The sequence below is a fragment of the Aphelocoma coerulescens genome, chromosome 3 (genome assembly GCF_041296385.1).
Source record: "Aphelocoma coerulescens isolate FSJ_1873_10779 chromosome 3, UR_Acoe_1.0, whole genome shotgun sequence".
In the NCBI taxonomy this organism is placed as follows: Eukaryota; Metazoa; Chordata; class Aves; order Passeriformes; family Corvidae; genus Aphelocoma; species Aphelocoma coerulescens.
Genome location: NC_091016.1, coordinates 78,247,365 through 78,261,326, shown reverse-complemented (window position 1 = coordinate 78,261,326; position 13,962 = coordinate 78,247,365). Strand labels below are relative to the sequence as shown.

At 36.5% G+C, this 13,962-nt stretch overlaps 1 protein-coding gene across 2 annotated transcripts in view; it reads right to left on the bottom strand.

Moving 5' to 3' along the window:
• The window catches only part of REV3L (REV3 like, DNA directed polymerase zeta catalytic subunit), a 118,493-nt gene that overhangs the window by 67,949 nt on the left and 36,582 nt on the right, over positions 1-13,962 (bottom strand). The window contains exons 2-4 of one of the 2 annotated variants that reach the window (XM_069010975.1): positions 3,444-3,633; positions 1,975-2,049; positions 379-539 (exon numbers count right to left, since the gene is read on the bottom strand). In XM_069010975.1, coding sequence (XP_068867076.1) covers positions 379-539; positions 1,975-2,049; positions 3,444-3,633 — 426 coding nt within the window. Of the gene's footprint in view, positions 1-378; positions 540-1,974; positions 2,050-3,443; positions 3,634-13,962 lie in introns of those variants that run through there. The other variant, XM_069010976.1, reaches the window with a different exon arrangement.

Genomic DNA, 13,962 nt, shown 5'->3' with positions numbered 1-13,962 from the left:
CACCTGAATATCCACAATTTTTCATCTAGAAAAGAGGTGTGGTCATCTTGTGAAATGGTCACAGCTGTGCTGCTGATAGAACACTTTCTTGATATACAGCATGTCATTTCAGGAAGCAGGCTCTTCCTCAATCCTCATACAGAGGTATAAAAAGGAAAAAAGCTACATATGGACTTTGTTTTGACACAGAAAGCAAACTTCATGGAAACAACACAATACCCATTCAGGCAAACTACAGCAAACGCCTGACAGCTAGTGACATCTTGTTCAAAATGGTAGTTTTTTAGCCTTCAAAGCAATTATTTGGTCTTAAGAAATAAGAAAAAAATAAAGAAATAATTTAAGAAATAAATTTCTTTCTTAAGAAATAAACCTTACTTTTTCTCCTTGCCTTTCTGAATTTGACAGCAGCCAGGTTTATTAAATTCATTCCATATAAATTGTAGTCTATAAAGAGTTGGAGGAGGTAGGGAATATGGGCTTCATGAGGCTGGTAAGATTTGTTCATTATGGCTCCACCTTGCAGAAGCTCACAAACTCTAGAAGACAAATTAGGACATAAATAAAAAATTATTTCAGTACAACAATATTGATATTTGACTTTATCAAAATATTAAATACTTAGACACTTTAATTTTTGCCTTAGTTGTACTTTTAACTTAAGAACTGTGTTTTCACAATAACACACGAAAAAAAAAGATCTCTGCTAATAATTATACAATATTTGGGTGTTAGTTATAAAGGAGCCTTGAATCCTTCGGCTTAAAAAACATGAAACTCTCTGAAAAAAAAATTCCACAGTATTCTATTCCTGCAAGTGATTCAAAAGCCACTATAAGCCATGGAAATCTTTCAACAGAACAACTGTGGCAGCTGTATGCCTACACACCAGTAAAAAGTTTGAAAGTCTCTCTAGTTCTCCTTGACATATATATGATACATATGACGTCCTTCACGGCTTTAAAGCTACATATTGTGTACTCAGAAACAGTATTTTAAAGCTCTGTAGAAGGACAAATCCTCTCTTTTAAACAGATACACATTAAAAAATAACTGCAAGTATCTGATTAATTATAAATTGGTACAATATGATTATCTCAAATTAACATATATTTATACAACGAAAAAAAGCACAAAGCATTTGTAAATGCAACAAAATGGGATTAAAAATAAAGTTATATACAGAAAAAAGAAAGGAATAATTTAAGTGAAGTGTCAGTCTTTACTTGGAATGGAGCAATTCAAACATAAGAAACTCCAAATTTTGAAACAACCGTCATGTCATAAATTGACAGAAGGTTAAATTGCGCAAAATTTCACTTACCTAGAAGAAAAATCAAGACAATCCTGTCTTATGATCATGTATCAGACCTTTTAAAAAAGGTTACAGTATGTAATAGCGCACACTCAAGGGATTTCAGTTTAAGCTTGGGAAATAATTCCTTATTTATTCCTGAATTTACTACAACTACTTTGACAGTGAGATTGAAATCAACAGCACTTTCATATAACAGAACACTACTCTGTTGAGAAATAGAAAACCTGTCTAATAACAAAAGCTATTCAGTTTTCCAAGTAAATCTTAAATTTAGTAATTGTTGCTGGAATTAAAACCTACCAAAATTTACTTCATAATAGATAAAATGAAGCCATATGAAAGACATCTATGTTTTTTTACTTAAGAGTTACAGGAAAAGAAACCTGATGCAAATTTGTTTAAGTGTTCAAGAATTACAGTAAACACAAAACAACTAAAGGCAAGTGTGTTTTGGTATTGTTTTCCTAACATGCTACTGCTTTAAAAGATTATTGGTGTGTTTAAAATTAGCAATTTTTTAAGTGTTTTGAAAACTGTGGGACAATAATTTTGGAGCTTTTATTTTGCTAAGTTATTGGTGAATCTTGTTTCAAACATGACTTTTTAATTCAAGATATAAGGAAATCAGACAGAACTTTGTATTTCCACATCCTTACCTTTTTACCATTGCAGGATTGTAAAGATAAATCTTCATAAACTGTCTCTCCTTTTCATGGTAACCGTAAAAAGGCCTGGAGAGAAAGAAATAAAAGCAAGAAGCTAGCCAGTTATGCTGTGGCATTTATTCAATGACATTTTATTATAAGGAGCATGAAATAAGCATGTCTATCTACCCAGGTAAAGATGAAGATGCATTTCATTTAGGTCTTCCCCATTAGCCTCTTACGCAAACAAACAAAATACCTGAAACACTCCCTTATGCTGCTTTGAGGCAACGAGCAGCTGACTTTCAGTAATGACTGTTCTGAAGTTCTAAGGCAAGACAGGTGAAAAAGAGGCAGGTTCTCCTAATTTCTACCTGTTCTCACTGATTCAAGTAAAGACTGTTAGCAACAGTTTACTCTGCCCAGTTTTCATGATGAGAGGAACAGCTTATACTACAATTCACAAAGTTCTCACAAAAAGAACAACATCAAGAAATTTGGTAGGTGACCTTCTTTGTTACTGCAAAAACATCAGAAAGTTCTGATTGAAAATAAAAACAAATTATTGCAGCCACTTTACTCACAATATCTAGAAGCCACCAAAACTGGCTGGGAACAGAAATATCTTCCTACACTTAACAATTAGAAAGAATATATTCCAGAAATGCATGAAAAAAGCAAATAAAACATAGTGCTGCACAACACTGAAAATTAGCATTTACATTGTTTTGAAGATAAAAAATTGAATACATGTATCTAGACTACCTGTGTTCCTCCAGGGTATTTTCCTATTATTCATTATGATTTGACTTGTTTTTCAGACCTTGGATATACAAGTTAAGTAAAAATTAACTAATAGAATCCTTAGAATGTTCATTCATTCATGTTAACATTCAATAATAACATATAGTTCAGCAGCAACAGAAAGCTACACCAAATAAAACACAATGGTCATCTTGATACATTAGTAAATGTATGTTTAAAAGCCTCCACTTCCTGGCCTGTGCTGCTGGAAGAATCAGACAGATAAACATGACCTGTCAGTCTCTGTGGGGGCTATTTTAGATGAACAAAAAATAAAGACCACCTAGAATCAGGCTCATGTAAGACATGTCTGGTCTCAGGGAACCTAGAATAATCCAGAGTGGTAGAAAATGCTGCACGGAAAGTACTGCTCTAACAGCAGAGACAGAAAAAGCTAGTAAGAACAGATTTTGCAAAATTACACACACTAGGATACAATTTAGGAAAAAATCGTTGTGTCAAGAAAGTTTCTTGGGAAGACCTGTTAACTATGTTTAAGTCAAAGCAAGTGAGAAGAGTTATTTAGAAGTTGTACAGCCCTGTATGAAGACATACATGGGTGGGGAACGAAAAAGGATTAGCACTGCAATCACCCAAGTCCAAAGTGCTTCGATGTAGTACAACTGCAAAAAACATTTCAAAACAGACAACCAAAACTCCTGACAGGTAATACTTACATTCCAGATACTAATGATACTTTGAAAACATGTTGAACAGTAGAAGATGGATTGCCTAAAGCCACATTGAGTGCTCTGTCAATGCTGAATGCCACTTGACGAAGGTAACATTCTGGATGCTGTCCAAAGCCGTCGTATGGTACATAGAGGTAAGGAAAGATACCATGTAAGTGGAGACAAGTCTTCTGACCTAAAAAAAAAGGTAAACATTTATTTCCTAGTGACTACTTCTTCTAAGTAGTTGCTACATCTGAATTTTTTCGTATTATTTTCAGTTTCTGCAGACAGGATAAATTTATGACACAAGTGCAGGTGTGTTTCAAACAAAAGGTACTAATGTAGAGCAGTTCTCACACTTGATTAATTGACAAAACCAATACAGAACAGATGTGGTTATGTGACATACACATGATTATAGCTGTGCAACAACAGAATTCACTACTAATTATGTTCTTTATAGTAGTAACACAGCATCTCTCCAAGAATAACTTTGCATACTGAGTAAGTGTTGGATGCTTAACAGTTTCTCAGCCTTTGTGAAAATTTTTCAGTATCAATCACACAACCTTTCAGAAATTAAAAAGAACATTCAGAGCACCTATGAGGCCATTCAATATTCTAGTTATTAAGGCATAAGTTGGGATGTGGAAAAAAACCCAGGTGATTTTCAACTTTTAAAATCTGTGGATCCCTGAGAGATTTCTACTGTATATGCAAATCTCTAGACTTCTAACAACACTCTTACTTCTCAGCATTAGCTTCCCTGAGTCTGCAGTAAGAGCAGAGTGAAAGGACACACTGTGAAAACCTTTGTGCTGGACCACAGTCTGAGCTTCTCATTCAGACAAGGCAGTACAGGGCTATGGATTGGGACCCCCCAAACCCACCATAATTTTGGGGGGGCTAGTCTCAACTACAATGCATGTTATCTGTTATTTTCTCACCACAATACAACAAAGCATGCATTCACTGGCATTCATTTGCCACCTTTTCAGTCCCCAAAATCGTTCGTGACTTCTCACTGCCACTGAAAAGTTTTCACAGAAAAATACTGTAAGCATGTGTTGCTGATTAACAACCACCACCACAATGACAGGCAGCACATATCCCTTTGCATTTTGTTTGGATGAACTCCCTGCATGAGGACACCAAAACTGGCTGTGCTTTCATCACCCAGGAGATGAATGTTACAAAGAGGGAGCACAACTTCACTGGTTCACAAGACCAATGAAAAGACTTCCAAAAGTCCACTCTTTTAAACTGAGGTTATTTCTCAGTTGGGGGAGCTTGCCTGAAGTATTTACACTCAATCATATACCAGTGGCCACCCAGTGAAGACAGTTTAAGTCCATTAAAGCGCAGCAATAACAAGACCTTCAGGCTGAGGACTGCCTGCAAATCTTTCACACCTGCGAAAAGCACCCCCAAAAATCCCAGTAGCAGCAGAGCCTTTTTTGTCTCTTTTTTAAAACTGGGGTCAGATGTATTGTTCTTCAAATTATGTTTAGAAGTAAAATAATTGCTAAAAAACATGGTACTACAAGTCCATTTTACAAGGTGAATTTTATTCTTCTTGCAAGTCAACTCTGTCAAGTCTCATCAATGGTGAAATGCAATCTATATATGCATTCATAATGGTGAAGTCATCATCTATGAATTCTGCCCATGTCTTTAAAATATTTCAGGAGAACAAAAGTCTTATTTATGTATCATGTTTTTCAAATAACAACACACTAAGAGAAAGGGGAAAATAAAGAAAATAAGAACTACAGGTTTGTTTTTTTGGGGTTTTTTTTAATGGCAAAATAAAGGACAGTAACAGCTTTATATGGCAGGAAACTTCTTCACTCCTAAGGTGGAAAAAGTCATATATTAGTAGCATGTGAACTGAGAGAGGATTTATTTGTGCAGTGGTAGCAAACCATTTATTTTCTGTACCAAGTCACCAACAAATCTGAGTGTATACTGATGGCTGTACCTAAAACTGATTCTGAAATAAAGGAGTCCCCCATCCAAATATAATTAACAACTAATTAATAGTTGTTTAAAGTGTTACAGGTTCTCTATTCAAATTTTGTTGGTTGGTTTTGGGAAGGGTTTGAATTTGGGGTTTTTTACTATTTTTGTTGCTAAGTTGGAAAGGGTGGGTTGTTGTTGTTGGTTTTTTTAAATGTATCCCAGGATCATGTTGAGGGGGAAATTCAAACTAGTTCATAAAATAATTTGTCTGAATGCCCACTGCAGCTTAAAGAAACAAGTGAATAAACCAACTCACCGCAAGCTAAATTTGATATTGGAACACAGACTGAATTTCTGTACATACAAATATACATGTCTATCCCCCGTGAATTTTATAAATTCAGGTCTTTGCTTCCTACAGCTTGTCAGTCAGAATCAGTTCTGCACTTACACTTTTTATTTGCACTACTAGCTATGAACTCCTTTCAGAAGTGTGAATTTTTTCACGTTTTAAAAAATACTTTCGCTTTAATAGTTGTCCAAGTATTCTGAGTTAATTTATGTCCCCTTAGAATGCAAAATTGCAGAGCACCAGAATAAACAGAACAGTTGCACATTCTAAACTTACTGTACTTAAATTCATGTTCCTTTCAAGTTCAACAGCTATTTAACTGTTCTTGCTGAACTGAAAATGTAATTTTATTGTTGAATAAAAAAGAGAACACATACAAAGAAAGTTTCCTTCTATTTCCTTCTGTTCCCTTCTCCTGTACTCCCCTTTATCTGCAAAAAACCCCATGAAAAACACTATGGCTTTCAACTGAGCAGAGTCAAATTACTCAACTTACTTAATTCCAGGGAAATCTTAGAGAACTCATACCCTGAGCTGCTTTTCATTTTTGATTCTGCCAAGAAAGCAAACAAGTTACTGCTGATCTAAGACTCCTATTAGGCTAGCAGCTGTCAAGTTACATGGGTTTACACAGCTACTTACTTTGATCCTTGATGGTATTGATTTTATCATGATATTTAGTTATACTGCTATTTGTACTTAAAATCGACATTATTGCAAGTCTGACCCTGCTACTGTTAAGAACAGTCATTTATTTCCATCATTTAGGTAAAATAATCAAAGTGCACCAAATATCACAGTATTGAGTTTGAAGCCCAGACTCCAGTAATAGCAACCATGGTTTGCCCTATGCCATTACAAACTCTAGTGGGTTCTTTCCAACGGAGCCACAAGGAGAAAAAAGATCTACCCACTGAGGATTTCAGGCTACACAGACCTGCCAATTTACATAAATTAAAAACTTGGCTTGGGAAAAGGTTAATGAGTTTTATGGTTTATATATGCTAATCTTATGTTCCTGTTTCTTTTTGGAGGTACAGAGAAATGAATTTGTACCACTAGAACAGCACTGACTGCTACAGCAGCCCACTTACAGTGACCAGATGATGTTATTTTTGTATCTATTCATCACTTTCTTCACATCTGTAGAATCAGTGGAAGTGGTGCTCAACAGCAGACTCTGCATATGACTGCTCTCCTCAGAATTTCTGGATACAAAACTGGCCCCTGATGGGACAGGCCACTGAAATGTTTCATTCCGTGGTCTCTTCATGGACCGAAAAGAATGGGGTCTGCACTGACTGACTCTGCTGATCAAGCATCCCAGAATGACTCAAGGAGACTGGTAAGTAAACATACAGACACCTACAAGTAAAGCTGAGGCTTAATCATGAGTCTTTCTAAGGCACTGAATGAAGTGATAAAAAATTGCTGCTGTAACATAGAAGAAAGGCAGTCCACAAAACCTTGAGATATTAACTAGCAAACTGGCTATTTTCTCTTAAAAGAAGACACTGCCAACTAAATGCCAATATAGGTGAATAGCCATAATACTTCTAATAAATCAATACTTCAAAAATAATATAAATGCAGTATTTTCATACAATACAGAAAGAAAGCCCACCTCCCAAACCTATACTTATAAAAGCAAGTGGCATAAATGTTACTGAAGTATTAAATTATAGCATTTTGCATACTTGAAACCCATGAGAGCGAGATTAAGAAATCTAGTATTTTTTCTGGAAGATGGTTGCCATATACATTACTATTAGGAGCACATACCAAGCATAATCCTTGAGTTACTCTACAATTTTTATGATTACAAGAAAAATCTGTGGGAACCCTAAGATAGAAAACTTCAATATTATCAGAAGAGAACTGAAACCAGTATGATAATGCAACGCAAAGATGCTCAACAACTCCTTAGCAAGATACAAGAACTGATGTCTTCTGACCACCAGAATGCTCAGCCATGCAGGATGATCTGGTATGTAAAAAACTGAGATGCAATCTACACAGAATGGCTGAAGTTGGAAGGGACCCCTGAAAGTCATCTTGTCCAGCCCCTTTCCCAAGCTTATAAACATGTAATTTCACAGTACAAGTTAGAGAACCTGAGGATTATTATTCATGTATCCTCAGAGAAGTGCTTTTTCATCACCTGCTAACACTGACTTTGTTTTAAACTTCTAAAAACCTTCCACCGAGATCAAACTGGAAAACTTTCTGTACAAAAGAAAAATGTGAAAATTATAAATAAGGGAACTTATTTTATTGTCCAGCTCAGGAATGAAGTTTGCAAACAAGATAGACAAGGAGCACATGAACATCTGTGTATATGAGAAAACAGAAGTCCCTCTGTTCTAGATGGAATTCCACACATACATGACTACCTGCTGGCTCATATTCCATCAAGGGGAGAGCTTCTGCAGATACTGTCTCCATTTATTTCCTTCAGAAGACTTACAATCTCATGGGAGAACTGCCTGAATGAAGCATGTAGATTGATCACAGAAGGCAATCAGGTTGGCCAAGCATGATTTACCTTGAGTGGATCCATTCTGACTACTCTAATTTCCAATAATGAATCAGAACATGTTCTACAGTTGTGATACAGTTAACTAACTTTTCATAAATGATACTCAAAACTGTGTAGCTCCTATCCTGGAATTCTTAATTTAGGAACTGACTACAGAACCCTCACAAACTGAACTCAATACTGGAAACATTCTGAACAGACATTTTCTTTAGTATTTAGAAAACAAAAACTAAATCTAAATCCAGATAACTATGACTTCAGAAAACAGTTCAGTGTTGGTCTACATGCAGACATATTTTGCTGTGATATTTCTGCTACAGAACAAGCTGATCCCATTATAAGAAGCTAAGCAAAGCCATGGGGAACAATGGTGTGGGAGTAAAATGAAGACTTCAGCAGCATTTAAAAACATGGAAAAACCCTGAGATTTTAGGAAATTCAGGCTGGGAATTAATAAAGAGATGCAGAAGATGGAAGACAAATGGCTTTTTATACACTTGTAATCTATTAGAAGCACTTTAGGTGCAGTTTTGTAAAGTGGAAGAACTAATTAAGCATGGACAAGTATTAGAAGAAGAATGCACACAAACACATCAACCGTCACTACAGGATGCAGAAAAAAAAAGACAGTCATAAGGGATTTCTTTCCTTTAACAGCAACAGTAAGGCAAAATCATTAGAAATCAAAAGACATGACACTACCATCATAAAAAGAAAATTGGTATTTTCAACGAACTGTTGAACCACTTACATTCAAAAACACTTGAAAAATGAACTGTGAATAGTGACGCCTACAGAGAATTAGAAAACTAACAGTCCTGTTGTAAAAACAATTCTAAAAATGAAAATTTGTAAGTGGAATAATATTAGAATTCCATTTCAAAGTAATTTCTTCATGTAATAAAAGTTCCTGTGTCAAAGGCAATCTCACCTTTTCTCCAGGAACAGGCTTCAGAGAGCAACATCAAGTTGTAACAGGAGTACTTAATCTACCTTGCATGGTAGGTGCAACATGGGCATCTTGTGCACAGTTTGGATGGTGCTTTAAGTCTAAGCTACATTGCTCACTGGGGTGGGCTTGTCAAGCCTGTATCACTGAATACTATCAGAACTGAGCTACTGAAAAGGGACAGGACTCCATTACTTTCTAGTGCTAACACAGCCTGTGAAACTATAGTCACCATTCCATCCTCTGACACAAAGCAAATGAATAACATACATGGACTGGTGAAGTAAGGCAATGCTTTGACGAAGACAAATCCCTTTCCTAACAAAACTTGGGAAGATCCTTCTGCCTTAAAACTCTTGCTAAGACATTCAGAAACATAAGAGTACACACTTTTAATCTCAAAGAGTTCTTCAATAGTATATTACATTAATGTAACTCCTTCAGTGATTACATGAAACTTTCAGTCTTCTCCCTGAGTCATGAAACAAGCCAGCTTTTCCACAAGGACTGAGAAGAAAGGAAGAACTACACACACTGCAGTCTTTGATATTAGAGAATACTCAATGTCAGAGAAACAAGAAGAGTGAAATTAGGCCTTGCAGCAGCAAGATATCCTCAAAACATAATTGAGAACAGAGCACAAGACCTTACAAGACCTTATTTCACATATATTATTAGATATTTATGTCAAGGTTTTCAGTTTTTCCCAAGGAAGTGAGAAAACACTTATTTCAGTAACACCTGTAAATGGGACCAAAATTTTTTTCTTACATTTGTTGGAATCCAAATGGAGTGCTTGGTTATTTATAATTCTTTAGTCAGTAACTGTTCCTTGCAACGTGTAATACCTTTACTCTTATGAAGACAAAAAAACCCCAAAAACACCACTAGGAAAATGAGGCCTTTGACTCATTGCAATTAGATTGTTCCTGAGCCTTGATGCAGGGATCCTTAGTAGAGGAGAAGAGATGGGTTTTCTGTCTGTAATTTAAAATTAGAAACCTCTGTATAACTAGATGCATATTGGTGTGATACCCTGAGCTATGGGGGGAAACAAAGATCAGAGAAAAGCAGATCTCTGGGCAGTATGGAGATTCAAACAAGAAGTCCATGAGCTTCCTTGAATTTGGCATCTTCCAAAGGACAAATTCCTCTCAAGTTTAGGTAACACCAAATAAAATTACATTTGAAACACTGATTTTAACTGACATCTGCAACTGATATCCATACAATTATTTTGCTCACTGATAGCTTTTTACATCAAATCTAAGTTGTCTTAATCATTTGAAATATTAGGCCTATGAGACCATGTGGTTCACCAAGTCTTGTCTTCTCCAGTCTAGCAAGCAATGTAATAGTCACAAAAAACTGAGGACTATTGGATACTTTGAACCGTGAAGTATCCAAAGAAGAAATAACCTTTGAGACCTCTCAGGCTAGAATTTACCTTGGAAATTACTGCTGATGGCAAGTATCAATTTTAAGTTCCAAAAGCAAGGCTACTATCTTTGTCTTACTGAGAATTTTTAATGTAAATTTTTTAGACTAGTATGTAAGAGAGGCATTGATTTTTTTTTTACACATAAACAATGAGCAAACCCCAAGAAAAAGCATAAAAGTTGAAACAGTTTATTTAATACATCAACTCAGTGAAGATATTCTGATCATCTCCATAAAACTACCTCCTCCTGACTGGAATTGATTAGGATGGATCTTTTTTGAATTCCTGCTGTGACATTAGAAAACAATCTCAGAAACACTACTGATAAGTCTAACTATTTATAGGATGCAAAGAACAATCATCAGAAAGGAACATCTATTCCCTACTGTTATCACCAAGCAAAAATAACTGAAACATAACTGAAGAAATTTACTGTTATGTGGGCCAACTAAAACCAGTAAAGTCCAGAGAAGCAGAAGATAATTTAAAAGAACAAATCTCCAGAAATAATGAAGACCAAAGAATAAGCATCTCAAAAACCAAATATAAGCTATGTACAAACCATCTTCAAGCTGATAATTCTGAGTTACAGAAATAGCCATAGTATTTTCTTCTTTTCTTAAGACGCACAACATGAGGTCAGGTATTCACTTATTAAGCACCCATCTATAAAATGAACCACATACAAAATATTATTCTTGCTTCCTCTATTGACAGATTACTCATATAAGCAGCTGATCAATATCAGCAACTATTTCTAGAATGAGTGTCAAAAATCACTACAAAGCCAGCTAAAATGAACTAAAACACATAAAGGAGGCAAATGCAGCTGGCCCCAGCTACAAATTCCAGTGATCATACCAGGCTCTTGGCATTCACAGGCTGGCAGCACAGTCCAAGCTGCTATTCCAGTAAGAAACACAACCACATGAAAGCAACACAGGCAGACTATGTTAGACCACACTGACCAAAGCATAGCTGAGTAGAAAAGTGTGTATTTACTAGTCCCAGGTAAACTGATGAGGTGTACTTCACCACATCCTGTAAAAGATGAAACAACAAGTCAGTAGTGAAAAGGGGGAGCAGAGTAGTCACACAGCCTTTGGTTTCCATTTCCCTCAATGACCATTCATTAAAGACTGACACTGCCACACAAGTTCTGGTAGCTATCTTACTGGTCTTTCTTCGTGCAAGTAACACAAGTCACATGTAAATGGAGAATGCTGCACAGCTAGATACCCAAAGAAAAAGTTTTCCTGGTTGGTAACTGAACTTTCACTTCTGTATGAGGCTCATCTGTCTATTTAAATACTGGGATGTGTATGCAGCGCTCCAGCCACAACTCATCTTTTTTCCCTGTGTCAGACAAAATCAACTGAAACATTTTTGTTCAACAGGTATTTTCCTGTCAGCTACAGAGCTAGTTAGAGAAAAAGCACCATAAACTATTGCCAAAAATTATTTGTCACTCTAAACTGCAGGCAAAAAAACCCCTAGCCTTTTGGTAAGGTTAACAGTGTTTTCATCAATATTATCTTTCATAGACACTTTTCAGAAATGTTGACTATAAATTCCTGAACAACACCAAGCTTCTGTAATATCCCCCAAATTACACACTGTAGAGTATAAACACTCTCATGAGTCAGATTAGGTTATGTTAACAAGCAAATGACATCACATTCTGCTTGTTTTCTCTTCCTCTGTTCTTCAAACAGCACTAAATAATTCTATAAATATTTCTTGAAATTTTTGGGTTTGTACTTGCATTAGGATCTCTCACTTGCAGGTAACTGTCATTTCAGCCTGTTCCTCGAGCTGATGAAAGCCAAAGGATGTGCTCCACAAATACAAGCACTGCTCTTTTTTTTTTTATTTGCACCCATAAGCAAATTTGCAACACTTGGTACTCCTTATCACACATACCCTTTTATTTCATTAAAGAAATTCTTAACATCTTTTGTATGTTCTAGGCTTATAAATTTTGGACAAGCAGCAACTTACTAGGAAGTACTTCCCTACTACAGACACCTTCCAAATTTCTGTGTAAGCTTTGAAATGACTACATGGTGTTTGACAGTAATAGTAGGGGACAGAATCTCATGACCCAGGAAACAAAATAGGTTCTTAATATCTTACTAAACTGTGTTCCAGGTTTCTGTGGCAACTGGTTGGCAGAGGAGAGGTTGCTGTGGGAAGAAGCCAGACGCTGTCCCGTGTGGGACACAGCCAGATCCAACAGACATACTGCAGAGCACAGCTGAGTCCCTCAGGCAAGCCGGGGACACTTCTGGGAAAACATGTTTAAGAAAGGGAACACCAAAGTCAGAGGAAAGTGGAGGAGGAACATCTCCATGGAACAGAAGATATCCCCCGCAGCTCACGGAGGATGCCAGAGTGGAGCACAAGGATATTCCTGAAGGAACTGAAGCCCGCGGAGAGTCCACATCAGAGCAGGGAAAGATGTGATGAGGAAGAAGGCAGAGAAGCACCATTACGTAATGGCTGCAACCCCCCTGCCATTCTCCATGTGAGCTTGCATGGCAGGGGTAAGGTATGTGAGAAAGAGCTGAGCCTGGCGGAAGGGGTAGGAAAGCTGTGCTGTTTTGAGTTTGTTTCTCACTACCTGAATTGATTTTAGTTGGCAATAAATTAGCTATTTTTTCCCGAAAAGAGTTCATTTTGCCTGCAATGGTAATTGGTAAGCAATTTCCCTGTTGTTATCTCAACCTGTTATTTTAGTGTTTCTGTTTTTCCTATTTTACTCCTCTGCATTACCAGACTGGAGGTGCTGGGTTGAACAAGCAAGTAGCAGGGTGGGAATTTTGATGTTGGCCAAGGCTGCCTCAGCACAGACCACTTAACAGAAATGATCCTCTGGATGTCAACCTCTGAAACATACTAAGTATGTCAGACAGTAAAGGTAACAAAGTAAAGCAAGTCTTAGAGTTGGTAGACTCCTACCTACTACCTTGTGATCTCTAACTGCACCAGGAAACTTCAGAGGGTGTTACCGCTGCAAGTCTCTGCTTTAAACCTTTACTCAGAATAGAAGTTTCAGCCTTCCTAATTTAACTTAATAAAAACAATATACAGCCTCAATCACCAAAGTAACAAAACCTTTCAATGCAACATTAATATATTTAACCACAAACTTGCCTAAAATAAAGCTATTACCATAGCTTACATTAAATGATGTAATGGCATAAACATTGTCCGTTTGTTGTGTTAATACATAACTAAACAATGTAGGAGACAGTATTATCCTTTACAATAAACCTA